Below are 15410 nucleotides of genomic sequence, written 5' to 3' on the forward strand. Positions count from 1 at the left end.
TGCTTGCTGCTGCAAAGAAAGAAGTCCGTTGGGTTCCCAGAACTAGAACATGATTTTTCAATTTTCCTTGACAGAGGATTTTTGAAAATTCTCTTGGGACTGTCTGTGTGGTGATGGATGCTTTTGTCTTCTCTGTCCTTCCAGAACCCAGTCGTCACACAGTTCTTCCCCACCTTGCTCCTCTGGGCATTTTCTGTGCTGCTGCCCTTCATCGTGTACTACTCGGCATTCTTCGAATCTCACTGGACCAGGTACTGGCAGCCAGCCACGCTCTTAGTGCTGCTCCGTTCCTCAGACTCGGGGTCAGACGCACTGTCCAGTGGCCACCGCTCCTCGCTTGACAGCCATCCCCATCCCTGCCGCACTCTGTCCTGCTCTGTATTCTGCATCCGTTTTGTTTGCTCTCGTTCTCTTCCCCCTCTTGATTCCCTCTCTCCACTTTCATCCTCCCTCTCCCATGTGCTTGTGTTGTCATAGCGATCCCCACGCAGGGATAATGAGATGCGGTGCGGTCGCCATGCAGCATGTGTGTATGTAAGCAGCCCCGCGCGTTCCTCTCCATCACGGAGCGCTTCTGGCTTGTGTGGCAGCGGACGTTGGGTCGGATACATCAAGCAGGACATTGAGTCAGCTCCGTGGCTCATCGGTCATGGACGCCCGTGATGAGACACATAGTGTCATCCATCGGAAAAAACACTGTGTGACATGGGGAATGGGGAACACTGTCTGGTCAGGCCCTGCCCTCCGGGAACACTCGTGTGTTTGCGTTGCAGGTCCAGCGAGAACCAGATTACGATGCACAAGTGCTTTTTGCTGCTGATTTTCATGGTAATCATTCTGCCCTCGCTGGGCCTTTCAAGGTAAGTAGACGTCTTGAAGTTCTCAAAACCGCATCGGGAACATATGTAACCAGTCAAGATATTTTTGTTTTGATTGATGTCATTTATTTTTTCAATTTTGAGTCCCACAGCTACTAACTCATTCTCTCACACACACACACACACACACACACACACACACACACACGCACGCACGCGCGTGCGCACACTGTCTGAAACCGCTTGTCCCAAGCGGGGTCGCGGCGAGCTGGAGCCTAACCCGGCAACGCAGGGCGCAAGCCTGAAGGGGGAGGAGACATACCCAGGGCGGGACACCAGTCCGTCACAAGGCACCCCAAGCAGGACTCGAACCCCAGGCCTACGAGAGAGCAGGCCTAACTCATTCTCATTCTCTTATCATAATGAAGGGTCACAGTGGTGAGGAGCCTATAACCGAAGCATAGGGCACTAGGCTTGGCAGGGTGCACCCTACAGGATGCCAGTTCTTCACTGTTAATCTAAAATATATTTTATTGTGTGTAATTTGAGTGCATAGTAATTATAGAGTAAAGGTAATTTACTGTTTTCATTACTGTTATTCCCAATTTCTCAAACTGGAGCATGATATTGATTTCATGGGGGGGGGGGGGGGGGAATCCACTTAGAGCGGAATTAAGAGACCTGTCACAAAGGAGATTCTTTCAAAGTTGATAAGGTTATTAGAGATGAATATCTATTAATAAATTAATGTAACGTGAATGTAATAAATCATTCATAATTAACATTTTTATTAAGCACCTATTTCCCTTTCCCGTAGTTTGGATTTATTCTTTAGATGGCTGTTTGATCTTCACTTCCTCGACGAAAAAGATGTGAAGTTCCAGTAAGTCTTGGCGGGTCTGAATGCTTTCTGTGTCATTCTAGTTCTTTTAGCAGGGTGCTCTGACATTAAGAACTGAATTTCTAGACTTCAGATACACGTAAGTACGTATGTCCGTATGGGTGTGAAAGTCGTCTTGACCTGTGCCACATCAATATCTTGAGACGGCAATATACTCCAAGAATGTGTAATTTCATGAAATACACTGTAGAAGTGCGTGAAATCCAACTTAAACCCTCTAGGTGTGTGTTCCTTCCTGACAACGGAGCCTTCTTCGTCAACTACGTCATCACCTCCAGCCTGATCGGCACTGCTATGGAGCTGCTGCGCATCCCCGCCCTGATGGTTTACGCCCTGCGCCTCTGCTTTGCCAAGTCCGAGGCCGAGCGCATCCACGTCAAGAGGGTAGGCCTCTTGTTGACTCCCGGCACCTGCTCCCATTGCGGGTTACCCAGCCTGACACAGGCCTGATCTTAAATCACAGTGGTGCTTGAAAGTTTGTGAACCCTTCAGAATTTTCTCTATTTCTTACATGTACTCATTTAGCAGACGCTTTTCTCGAAAGTGACGAACATCTCATAGAAAATACGTGTTCATTACATTAGCAGGAAGAGACACTTAGACGCCAACACGTGATTAAGTGCAGGTAGTTTCTTTCCACCATATGAACCAAAGTTCATCACAGGAGTAGGTGCGTAAAAAAAAAAAATTTCAGAAAAATTTTGAAAAATCGGGAGGGAAAATTTTGAAAAAATTTGAAGAAAAACAGATTTTTTTTTTTTTTTTTTTTAAAAATTGATTTTTGAAAAAAAAATTGAAAATTTTCTTCATAAATATGACCTAAAATGTGATCAGATTTTCACGCAAGTCCTAAAACTAGATCGACAACCCGATTAAACGAATGAGAGAAAAACATTACACTTGCTCGTTTGTTTATTCTCCTTTATCTAGTTTTCGCACTTGAGTGAAAATCTGATCACGTTTTAGGTCGTATTTATGCAGAGACAGAGAAAACTGTAAAGGGTTCACAAACATTCAAGCACCGCTATAAATACTGGTGAAGTATCAATGGGCTCAGTTACGTTGTATTTCATTTACTCCAGGACAAGACTGCACCACATATACAGCGCAAGTGTGTGGACAGTTATTTTTTTTCAGACTTCCGTTGTCTTATTACGATCATTTGCCACTGTCCGGGGTATCAATGTCGGCAAAGTGTAAAAACATCCATTTCATGAGCAGCTCTGTGCATCTCAGGGGACGAAGTTATTCAGCTGTCGCCTCAGTATTTCCAGTTGAGGAATCTGCTCCATAACTGGAGATCGAGGAGTAAATCTGAAGGAGCCATGAAACCGTATCGGGCCATAGCTATTCAGAAGAATAAATGACACAACGAACACTGAATTCCGCTCTTCCCGCCCTCCAGAACCAAGCCTACGAGTTCCAGTTTGGCCTGGAGTACGCCTGGACAATGTGCATCTTCGCTGTGAGCATGACCTACAGCATCACCTGTCCCATCATCGTGCCCTTTGGTGAGCTTCCCACATTGAGAGGAGAATATCCGTCAGTTCGAGTTTCGGTGTCTTTGTTGTCTTTCTGTAGCTCGATCAACTGATGAGCAGGTCTGTGGACAGGAGAGCAAGGTTGTCAGATACATAACCGGATATTTCACTGCGTTCGCAACGTGTGAATCATTCTTGGATCTTCTGCACAGTAGCTTTCTGACCATAGCTGACCTTGAACAATGTCGTAATCACAGTTATTGCTATTGAGAGCACAAAATGAGGGCAGTTTTAGTTGTTACCTGTGTAGGACAGCTGGTGAGCTGGAGCTGTTCGTATGCACCTGGTAAACCTTCTAGCTGAGCAGGGGCATCTTTCTGAAAAGAAATCCACCAGGTCCAGAGTCATCAGAAGACCTTGAGGTCAGGGTAAGGATGGGAAGGAGTGGCAGTCCATGTGGAGACAGGTGGAATCTCCTCAACACATCCACCCCCCTCCTCTTGCCGAGTGGGATTTGCTGAGAGCCATACTGCCCGTGCTACTTCTGAGTGCTCCCAGCTGGGGCAACACCACGTTTACTTCCAAAGCTGTGCTCTTTGTACCTTCTGAGGAGCCTTTGGCTTCTAGGATCACACTTCTCCAGAAACAACCCTTACTAATATGTGATCTCACTTGCACAGTGAAAACATATTGACACAAATTAAAGTTATGTTTTATGTTGATCATTAGCTTGATCATCACTGGCTTGTCAGTGTTTACACTAAGCTTGAGAAGACTTTTTCTCAGACTGACTGTATCTCTTTACCACCAGGGCTGCTCTACCTTGTCCTGAAGCACATGGTTGACCGCTACAACATCTACTACGCCTATGTGCCCACCAAACTCAACCAGCGCATACACTATGCTGCAGTCAGCCAAGTGGTCGTGGCACCCATCCTCTGCATGTTCTGGCTGCTCTTCTTCTCCGTACTGAGGCTCGGTACTTCCTGCCTCCTCTTTTTCTAATGCAATTGGTTGTTGTGAGACTGGTTATGGGCATGTGTGGTTACCAGCTTCAGAAGAAATGTCTGGTTCTTGGCATCTAATGAAATAGTCTGGTAGGAAAAACTAAGTTTCCATTAGGATCTTCTGGGGCCAAGGGGTGGGAGCCACTGCTTGTAGGGAACCCTGTGCTCTTCGGTTAGCCTCCATCTCCTTGTTGACCGGTCCACTAATGGAAGGTCTTTTTTTCCCCTGCCCAGGTCCCCTGCGCCCTGTTACCCTCTTCACCTTTGTGTCTCTGCTCTTCTGCATTGCCTTCTCCCTGTTTGGCCTCTGTCTAAGGAAACTGCAGCCTGCCAAGCCTACCAGTTACCAGGTCAGCCGTGGACCATTTGGAGAGCCAATAATGCACTGTAGGGCTGATAGAATTATAGCTCCAGAGCAGTTTCTCTGTATGTGTTTAAGAGTCTCAAGTGGTTCTGTGCATTCCAGATGTCTGACCAGCCAGCGGAGGGGGTCTTCAACGACGCTGAGAGGGGCAGCATTTCCTCTACCCCGAACTCCAACGTACATACAGTAACTTCTTTACAGTGCATTTTCCTGACTTTAAGAGTTGTGGGAGAGTCTTCACATTTGAACCTTTACAATTAACACTCAGTGCAGATGTATGCTATTGAAACCTTGGGGGATTAATAACCCTTAGTGAAGGTCTTTGCAATATTAATGACTAATTTTTAAGGCTGTGTACTAAAATGCCTGTTTGCTCAAGGTGAATGAGATGGAATGAGAAAAGTGGTACTGTTAATGTGGCACGAATGAGTTTGGAACTGCTCGGCTCTGACTGCCCTGCCTGCCTCTCCTCCTTATTCTCCCAGCTGTTTGTGGCAGCTGTGCTCCAAGAGCCGGAACTGGGCCTCACACCCATGGCATCACCAGCCCATCTGAGCTATGGCGCCATGGGCAATCGGCGGGGTTCGGCACGTGGAGGTGAGGAGGAAGCTCAATCGCAGACTTACGAGACTGAGCTGCAGGACCCCCAGGACCCCGAGGATGCCTTTGCTTCTAGCCCCCTCATGGACAGCAAGTTAGACTACCAGTAAGCCTTTCCAGTTGCCACCCACTCCTCACCCTCTGCGTGAGCCTCATCCCCATGCAGCTCCCCGAAACTGACGCACCGAAGAAAGAATTAGCAGTATGCCGCCACGTTCCTCCAACCTCAGAATCAAGCCCCTGCTGCCTCAAAACCTAAGAAGTACAGCTTAATGCAAAGGACCATCTGCTGGGCCGCTGATGGAGCCTCTTGGACCCAAGGCTGAGCTCTTTGGTGCCACAGCCAACGAAAGTTTGACCAAGGGGAGGAAGAAAGCCTGGTCTTACCAGATCCAGATTCAGGACCAAAAAACGGTCAAAGGTCTCAAAAACATCAGCTTCTTTCATAGATAATTCTGCCGCACCACATCATGTGGTCTCCTTCATCCCTAGTCTAGCCTCTTTGCTTTTCGTCTTTTTCTTTCGTTCTGCCCTTCGGAAGCCCACCCCATTGGGGATCACGTCATACTATGGAGAGGACAATCTGGACATCTGTTAGTCTGTGATGGAGGTGCCTGGACAGCTGTGTCGAGTTACGTGCCACTTTGGGTTCTGACTGCAGCGTCTGCGCAGATGTGTGGAATAAAAGGCTACTTTAAGGACACTTTTTTCCCCCTCCTTCCCCGGGTTCTGGGAGGCGAGGGGACCGGGCTTCAAAGCACTTAGAGAAGTGTGTCTTTTACCACTTGTCAGAAGCAGCTCTGAGGGTTGTGAAGCCATCTGTACTGAGAGAACATGCACACAGACAGTGGCCTTATAGGGCAAAATGTGGCTGGTGGTTGGAATATGCCATATTCGACGCTCTGCAGAGAGGAAGAGAACGGAGATACCCACTGCTTTAAGCGGCTTTGTTGTGTTATGTTTTTTCCATATTTTACTTGCAACTAATGTTGTGTTATTATTATTATTATTACCAGTGATATGTGATGTCAGTGGTGAAGTATTCATCTTGTAAACAAAACACAAAAGGCATGAGCTGGAATTTAAAGAACTTGTACAAAAAAAAGTCAAACCAAGAATGTTCTGGCAAAGACATGCTTTCGAAGGCATCAAAACCAAGCCAAAACGATGCACACCATATGCTGATGTGGAAGAAAAATTACGAGCGTAGGGTACCACCTCGCATGTCGCCGGGTCTGGCACGAATCCCCGCCGCTCCCTAGTACGCAAAGTCCGAACTCTTTGCAGATCCCCGACTCCCGCTGCATGTTCTTTACGGGGAAGCTCTGTCGGCCTCCATGCTACCGCCGCTTGAGAAAGTATGAAGTCCAGTCACGCAAAGACATCTCCCAGTGTGTAGGCTCTCCATAAAGCCATACTCCCTTCCTCCCCTGTCCTTTTCACTGGTGCCAGTGCTTTGCGGCGTAAAGTTCGTATACGTTTCTATAACTCTGATCCTTTTGCCTCTGTCGTGGCTCTGTTTTTGTAACGCCATGGGATTTGTTATGGGGCAGGCGGACACCTTCCCTCAAACATGAATGTAAACTGGTCTGGGTTTGTATTCTCCCTTATGCTCTCTTGCTGTGCCTTGAAGAAAATGTGTCCTTCGTCTGACAATCCAGCATGGCCTGACAAATGCTGCATGAACTGTATTTACGGAGCTGGGAACGAGGGGCCGATCTCACGCAACACTCCACCTTGTTATGACTAGACTGCAGCTTCTCTTAACTTACCATCGCCTGCATTATGCAGGAGATTGATTTATACACCCCTTTCAGGTTTTACAGCAAGAGGTAAGAAAAGCACCTTTCCAGAATGGTAAGGAAAAGGCAGCATCTCCTCCCCCCCGGTATTCCAGCTCTCCTCTGTGTATCTGTCTTATTGTTATCCACTCAACACTCATAGTGCAGGGCAACATCTGCAAAGGTCTAACAAGCTGTGCATCTTCAAGAACTCATTGCAGTCCGCTCACAATTCGGGCACAGCTGATCCCCATCTTATGACCTTAATCTGTCCAGGAGTCAGCTCTTTACTCAAAAAGTTTGAAAGTAGAATGAAGAGAACCAGTTGCTTGTTATCCAGTCTATATTTGGATTTTTTTTTTTTTTTTAGCAGATGCTTTTCTCCAAAGTGACTTCCAATAAACTTTATGTAGTGTTATCAGCCCACACACGTTATTCACCGCAGTGACTTACACTACTAGATACACTACTTACACTGGGTCACTCATCCATACATCAGTGGAACTCTCTCACTCACTACACTGAACAGCATGTCTTTGGAGTGTGGGAGGAAACCAGAGCACTTGGAGGAAACCCACGCGGACACAGAAAGAACATGCAAACTCCACACAAACTGAGCAGGGATCGAACCCACATTCTCTCACACCACCCAGGTGCTGTGAGACAGCAGCGCTACTCATTGTGCCATCATGCCACTCGTGTATATATATGCAGCTGCTCTTTTAATGTGCACACTCGTGTAATGTAACGTACGCTCACGCAACCGGCAAAAACGCTTGTGTTAGACTAAGTGACTACTTTGAGAACTGCGTGTCTGCATCTATAACTCTCTGTTGGAGAAAACTCTAAACTTCTGTTTGCCGAGTTTTCTGTCACTGGATAGAAGCATCTGCTAAATGGATGGGGGGGGGAGGCAAGAGCGGGGATTTTTTGGGATGCGAATAGAGCAACACCGGGGCATGTTTCTTTCTCCCATTCGGCAGCTCGTGGACAGTCCTGGAGCGCACAGCCATTTCTCCTGGAACAGCTCATGCGTGCACCTATTCATGTTGAGTCCCCTAGAAGAAGTCTTTAGGACACAGTGTAAATAGGGCTAGAGTGTTAGTGCTCATCTACAGCACAAATGGGAGAGATCCAGGCAATGCCGACAGACATCGGCTCAGAGCCGGAAGTACTACATGGAGGGGAGGTTGAGGGAGCGCCGGTACTTCATTTGATGGGCTCAAAAGTGGTAGGTGGAGAAGGCATAGGATCATCTAAAGCTTGTTCTCCTGTGTGCTGCTTCTCCACCTTCTTGTCTTCATTGAAAAACTTAAAGCAGCACTTGCTGTTCGTGATCACCGATTGTCACGTCTAAGTGACGCTTCCGCGCACGGTTTGATTGCTTCGTCAGCTTCGATACTTTCTCGAGAAACGTTTGATTGGAAAACGTTATGTAAAAGTTTCAGTTGGGCACCAACTGTATGTACAGCGGGAGCATTCTGTTCATCCAACCAGTCTCTGTGAGCCTCACTTGGAGAATGTTGTGTAGAATGGATGGGAAAGACAAGTGAGCTGAAATACAGCAGGTAGACCTCGTTGAACTCCTGAAGATATATTAAGACTGTTGGACCCAGGAGGGACATCAGAAAATGAATTCTTCTTGGTTCGCACTCCAGCTGCCAAGTGGAGCGCGGAGATTTCGGTTGCGTTTCTTGCTTCCTTTCGGCACTCGTGTGCCAGCTTGCTAAATTAGACCATGCTGCCTGAGCATGCTGCTCGGGTCTTGTTTCTTGGGGGGGAAAGGGTTTTTAAAGAAATAATCACTGGTACTAGAATTGAACCCAGATCCTGCTCTCCTTAGGGCAGAGACACCCTCAAAAAGTAAATTATATTCTTCTATTCTTAGGTTTTCCTGCCATCTGAGAAACTAATGACAAAGTGCCACAGCGGACAGGAGTCTGTTTAAAAGGCACGCACTCGACGCAGATTTTGTCGCAAAAACCCACATCGCTTTCTACCCGTGTTCGTCCTTAGGACTTCTCCCACAGAAGTTATTGTGTGGATGTTAAAATTCATCTCCAGCAAATCCATTCCGTTTCATGACTGCCAGAACGGTGGGCTGCCAAAAACAGTAATAAAGTCTATTTCAGAACATCTTTGTAGAAATATATATGCAAGAGATAAATAAAAATGACTAAGGCTTTTTTTCAAATATTTTGCCATCTACTGAAACTGGCAATGGAAATAGACACTGTGCCCATAAAAAAAAAAGTTAAACACAATTAAATCAATTATCTGGTAATACTAATTTTCTCTGTGGTCTTGCATAAACAAATAATAGGTTTTTAAGTTGGATACAATTACCAAGGCTGAATATATAAATTGTGATTCAGATATTAAGATTGTAGGTTATGCGAGCCAGGCCAGCAAACTGTGATACCACAAACACCAAATTGTTGCCAGCATGAACAATTAAAGGTGAAATGTTTATCTCAGTGATTCGCTTGTGTTTCCCTGCTACTGCTTGCCTTTCAAACTCATCCGGCCTTTATTTTTATCCCCTGCGGGAAATTGGTGAGGGCGCAAGTGTCTTGCTTGAAATCCTAATTATAGTTTCAGCTGAATCTTTTTTTTTCCCCCCCAGAAGAATAAAGGAAAACAAACATTCTGTCATTTGGACCTAAATGCGGATTTTACGCAGGGCAGAGATTGAAGGGCTCTGCCCTCGGTAATGACCGCTCTCGAACCGGGGATCGGTTTTCTGGGGGGGGAGTCTTTGAAGAGTCAAGGAGCTCAGTCAAAAACGAGAGTTGGTGCCACGCACCCGTGGCCGGTGGAGATGTCTTTTTCCCTGTTCGCTGCGGTTTGCGTGCACGGTGAGAACTTAGTCATCCAGCAGACTCAGAGTTCTCGGTCAAAAAAAGGAGTGGAGCTTTCCGAAGGTCTCCTACTCCTGTCATCTTTGCGCGCCGCTCCAAATGCCGGTGCCTGGACAAATAATAAGAGTCCCTCTGCCATCCAAACACCCTGGATGACAACCCTGAACAGTGTCATGACCCCGAAGGTGAAGTCCCTGATGTCCATCAGAGTTATCACGTCCCGTGAATCTAACTGCATCGACACACATGACCTCGGTTGACCGCTTGACCGGCTCCCAGTTGGGTAAAATGGCTCAAGTTACATCACTGATTTGCGGATTATTAATCAGTTCTTTACTGCTTTTCTACAATTTCCCTAGCGATGTTTGCTCCGACCTGCTTCCGGAGTTCTTTTCCAGCGTGTTTCTGTTCCAAGCCCTGTGCTCTCATCCCGTCTGCATCCATCCTGTGTAATTCTGTCCAGATCCCACATTCCAACTCCGTCCACGCCTCGTCTCTGCGCGTTGGCTGTGTCCACGTAAACTCCTTTCGCTTACTGTAAGAACACTCCGTGCGTCTCTTTATTCTCTGTTCACTGTCACCGTTGCACTTCATTTCCCGGTTTCCATTGTGCTCTTCGACATACACTCTGCTGTTGAGATCATTGCTTCCTATGTTTGTGTACAGACCTTACAGTAAAATTCACCTGTGCCCATTTCACATCCAGATGTTACATGCATTGCACTTAGGAGTCGGCAAGGCAAAAGTTCCAGAAAAAGAAATAAACAGTTACATTGATTTATCAGACGCTTTTCTCCAAAGCAACTTCCAATGAACTCTATGTAGTGTCATCAGCCCACACACTTTATTCACCGCGGTGACTTACACTGCTAGATACACTACTTACAATGGATCACTCATCCATAGATCAGTGGAACACACACACTCTCTCTGGGGGAACCTGAACAGCATGTCTTTGGAGTGTGGGAGGAAACGAGAGCACCCTGAGGAGACCCACACAGACTGAGCAGGGATCAAATCCATGTCCTCTCACACCAACCAGGCACTGAGAGACAGCAGTGCCACTCACTGTGCCACTCAAACAAATATATTCAACATCCAAAATATAGAGATGGAAGTTGTTGGAAGATGTGCATACAAAGAGCTGCATGAGTGGTGCCGCATGGGCTGCAGAGGAAATTTGCACCTGCACCGTTCATGGTTATTTCTCGAGTTCTTCGGCCCATTAGGGTTGCGTCTTTGTACCAAGTTTCTTACTTTAAGTATTCACAGTCTTTGAATGAGTCACAAAATCTATGTACGCACACATTTTCTGAACCGCTTGTCCCATACGGGGTCACAGGTAGTCAAGTTATAAGTGAGAGACAACCTAACAGGAGAAACTGGCCCTGGTCCATCCGGTACCGACCTGTAGCAGAAGGGACAGATGACCCCCTCCCAAGTGAGCCCTACTTTGTGAAAGGTGGACCCAGTGAAATGCTTCGCCACTCCCCTGGTGTCTATCCTCTCTCGTGTTGAATCACATCCCACTAATGCTCAGCTGCGATCATTATTGCCTAAGCTAATGGAGCCTAATGGGTCTACACTGTTTACCCGATAAAAAAAAGCGAAAAAGCTCAATGGAGGACAAGGTGTCATTTTTACAGGAGGATCCACACTTGCCTTGGAATTTAGACCATTTGCTTTTTCCTTTTAAAAAGTGTCCTAATGATCGTCGGTGACTTGTTTGGCTTTGTCCTTTTTGCTTCCTTTAACAAGATTAGTGATTACCTTTTGTGTTTGTCCTCAGCATTCCAACTGATCATCGCCCAATTTAAAGGGTCAGAACACATGGATCTGTCCTTTCTAGGCCAATGGGAAATCGATGTCCTCAGCCATAAATGTCTGGGTAGACGTGGGCAGTACCAGGTGGTAAAAAGGTGCGCAAAGAGGAATAGCAGGAGCAAATTCCCGCCGTCTTACTACCTGCGTTCCTGCCAAACACCTGTTGCTCATTGTATGAATTCTCCAGAAGCACCTTGAGGTTGCAGTCCTAATGTCCCCATCTGGATTGACTTTGCACCGCTCTTGTCATTATAAACCCAGGCACATTTACAGCTCGGTACCTAATCACCTAAAAATTCTATTGATTTGTATCTTAAATTTTATTTTCATTTTAGCAGCTTGTTCAGAAATTCATTCGAAAGTTTGTTATTTACCAAGGACATTAAACTGGTTTGAGGTGACAACATTAATGTCCCCTGAAAAGGACCAGAGTCTGTATTTCAGGATTTTGGTAAGAAAAATCTGGGATCCGCAAAATTTCCTACAGAAAACAACATAAGAAAGGCCGAGTTCAACAAATGCAAAGCACGGACAACCCTCGACTTACGCAAATAGATCGTTCTTCAGCCCCTTACGTAAGTCGAAAGTTACGTATGTCAGATTCCCCCTCCTCCCCCACCATTCAACATAGGCTACCCTACCCTCGTCTAGGAATTTGTTGCAAACACAGGTATAAAAAAAATTACAATATAATTCTCTAGTAAATGTTAGACATATTAGATGTCTGTCATATTATTATCGCCATTTCCACACTAGCTGTTCCTTTCACGTGCTCCTTTATACATGCAGCATCCTTCGCTATCATATTTATAGTCGATACGGCTAAACCGGGTTCCCATTCTATAGACGATGTCCACCTTCGTACTGCCTTATTATTTTCAATTTCATCTCAAAATCATAATGCCACCAGGCATTATGAATGACGAAAAGGGTAAAAAATATGGGAAAAAAGCACTACCCTAAGGAGAGGAGATGCGTTCAAGGCTCGAAACACGCAGGAACTGGGAAGATGCAGCTTCCTGCCTTGTCTGGCTACACCGACTTGCACTTAATGTATTTCGGATGTTTTGCGTAAAATAATAGGGCTATCCGTAAATAATGTGCACGCCGGGAATTTTTTACGGAAATCCGGATTTACGTACGATAAGTCATATTTACGTAAGTAGAGGGGTCTGTACTACAATCCCACAATGTCCTGTGTGGACCTGTGCCTTCCTGGTTCACCACAGTGAGATATAGTCGTCTCCTTTGGTGCCTACTTGTCTACTGCTGCTGGTATAGCAGTCCCCACTTTCGGGCAAGTGATAGCTCACTGCTTAGACCTGCTGCCTTTGGATCAAATCTTGCCTGCTGCTGTAGTGCTCTTAAGCAGGGTGTTTACCATAAATTGTTCTGTAAAATTACCCAGCTATAAAAATAGGTAAATAATTGTAGATAGCTTAACACTATAAATCGCTCTGGACAAAAGCATCAGCTAAATAAAAGTACTGCTGCCTTTGGTGTACCAGCTGTGCTGTTCCTTGAAAGGAAAGAAAAATGCTTTTTCTGAATCCTCACGTTGTTTCCCTTGTGCTCTCTTACACGACAGGGTAACCGCGGAATCCTCCTAAAACGCGTAGCAACTGGACAGCTCCTGGTGTTGACACAACCCGCTATCCGGAGCTGTTCTAGATGATGTAGTCGTGTTCTTCAGGTCACATGGCACCCCCCTCAGCAGGTCCTCGTTGGTCTTTGTGACCCGGTCTGAGACAGGCCTTCAGCATTCCAATGCAGTCACCCTCTCCTCTGAAGAACCTGAAAGGAGAAGAGACAAAAATCACAATACAGAGGCAAGGGTTAAAGCTCCAGTGCCTTGCTCTTCATTGAGGGGGTGCATAATCGGTGACCAAGGTGAAGGTAAGTCCAAAGGAGATTGCCAAGGCTTGCTTCTCAGTCCACGAGTACCTCAGCTCTCTTCTCTTCAGAGGTGATTTTAGCTCAGGTACACCGTTGGGTGTTGATCCTATAGTTCCGATCCTATAGTTCCAATCCTAAGGTTATGACAAAACGCCAAACCCCTTTCGCTGATGTGTCAGCCTGTACAATAAACTGTACCTGAAAGTCACGATTTTTCAGGAAAGGGAAAGAACATAAAGCTTGTTCCTCCCTGTCATTCCATCCATACTCCATATCCACGTCCATCCACCATTCTCTGACCCATCTCGACAAAAAGGGCAACTATATAAGGATGCTATTCACAGACTTCAGTTCATCATTCAACACAATCATCCCTCAGAAACTGATTACAGAACTGAGCCTCTGGGTGTGATCACCTCCCTCTGCAACTGGATCCTTGACTTTTTGACTGGGAGACCACAGTCCGTCAGGATCGGCAACTCCTCCCCAGGGCTGTGTGCTCGGTCCACTGCTGTTTCCCCTGCTGACTCATGACTGTGCTGCAAAGTACAGTTCAAATCATATCATCAAGTTTGCTGATGACACTACAGTTGTGGGCCTCATCAGCAACAATGATGAGTCAGCATACAGAGAGGAGGTGAACCAGCTCGCAGAATGGTGTAAAGACAGCAATCCATCTCTCAATGTTGATAAGGCTAAAGAGATAATTGCTGACTTCTGGAGGACTCAAGTAGACCACTCACCACTGCACATCAATGGAACAACTGTGGAGAGAGTAAAAAGCTCCAAGTTTCTTGGCATGCACATGGTGGAGGACCTCTCCTGGACCCTCAACATCACCCATCTAGCCAAGAAGGCCCAGCAGTGCCTCCACTTCCTATGGAGACTGAAGAGAGCCAAACTCCCCCTCCCATTCTCACCACCTTCTACAGGGACAATGGAGAGTGTCCTGACCAGCTGTCTCACCCACAGTGTGGTACGGGAACTGCACAACCTCTGACCGCAAGACCCTACAGCGAGTTGTAAGAACAGCTGAAAAGATCATCAGAGTCTTCCTACCCACCATCGACACCTCATACAAAAACTGCTGCATCCATAAAGCTACCAGGATCGCGGACAACCCTTTTCACCCCTCTCATGGGCTCTTACCCTAACCCTAACCCCTTTCCAGTAAACTTGTGTACTGACACGTCGCAGATACAGAATAAATGTATTAAAGAGCGACTTTACATTTTAAATCCGAGATGGCCCCAGGAACTTCCAATGAAGACAGACTAGAGCAAGGTCAATTCTGTGAATGAGTTTGAAGTTTTTGTTCCTGGACGCTGAGGGAAATGCAGGAAGGGAAGATTTTGGCACTTATACATGATAATTCATGGCAAGTCAAGGTTCTCTTCCCAAGTCTCCCTCAATGAGTCATAATAACCAGAACCAGAACTTGATAAAAGAGTATATAATTCAGAGATTCAGAACAACAAACTTCTTCTCAATTTCAGTTAATTGGATTGATGGGCATCTATCAGTCAAGTTCAAGTTCAAACAATCCCCTAGTAGGGTCACAGTGATCTGGTACCTATCCCAGAAGCACTGGGTGCAAGGCTGAGCGTAAGTCCACCCTGGATAGGACACAAGTCCGCCACAGGGTAGCCATTCACACATGACTGAGAGTTCAGCATTACCAAATCACCTGAACTGCATGTCTTTGGACTGTGGGAAAACCCAAAGGAACCCAACCCACACAGAGAGAACATGCAAACTCTACACAGACTGAGCAAGGACTCTAACCCACGTTCTCTCATACCACACAAGCACTGTGAGGGGGCAGTGCCACTCGCATCAACTGCTGATGGAGGCCCTGTTTTTCAAAAATCCTTTTT

General features: G+C 46.3%; 1 protein-coding gene across 3 annotated transcripts in view; it reads left to right on the forward strand.

The window, feature by feature from the left end:
- The window catches only part of tmem63c (transmembrane protein 63C), a 66535-nt gene extending 59181 nt beyond the window's left edge, over positions 1 to 7354 (forward strand). Inside the window, exons 16-24 of one of the 3 annotated variants that reach the window (XM_018764236.2) lie at positions 145 to 251; positions 774 to 860; positions 1636 to 1701; positions 1941 to 2103; positions 3125 to 3230; positions 4012 to 4179; positions 4442 to 4557; positions 4674 to 4748; positions 5057 to 7354. In XM_018764236.2, coding sequence (XP_018619752.1) covers positions 145 to 251; positions 774 to 860; positions 1636 to 1701; positions 1941 to 2103; positions 3125 to 3230; positions 4012 to 4179; positions 4442 to 4557; positions 4674 to 4748; positions 5057 to 5281 — 1113 coding nt within the window. In that variant the 3' untranslated portion in view covers positions 5282 to 7354. Of the gene's footprint in view, positions 1 to 144; positions 252 to 773; positions 861 to 1635; positions 1702 to 1940; positions 2104 to 3124; positions 3231 to 4011; positions 4180 to 4441; positions 4558 to 4673; positions 4758 to 5056 lie in introns of all 3 variants that reach the window. The other 2 variants (XM_018764237.2, XM_018764238.2) reach the window with 2 other exon arrangements.
- Positions 7355 to 15410: the final 8056 nt, after the last annotated feature.

This window comes from Scleropages formosus, chromosome 15 (genome assembly GCF_900964775.1).
Source record: "Scleropages formosus chromosome 15, fSclFor1.1, whole genome shotgun sequence".
NCBI lineage: Eukaryota > Metazoa > Chordata > Actinopteri > Osteoglossiformes > Osteoglossidae > Scleropages > Scleropages formosus.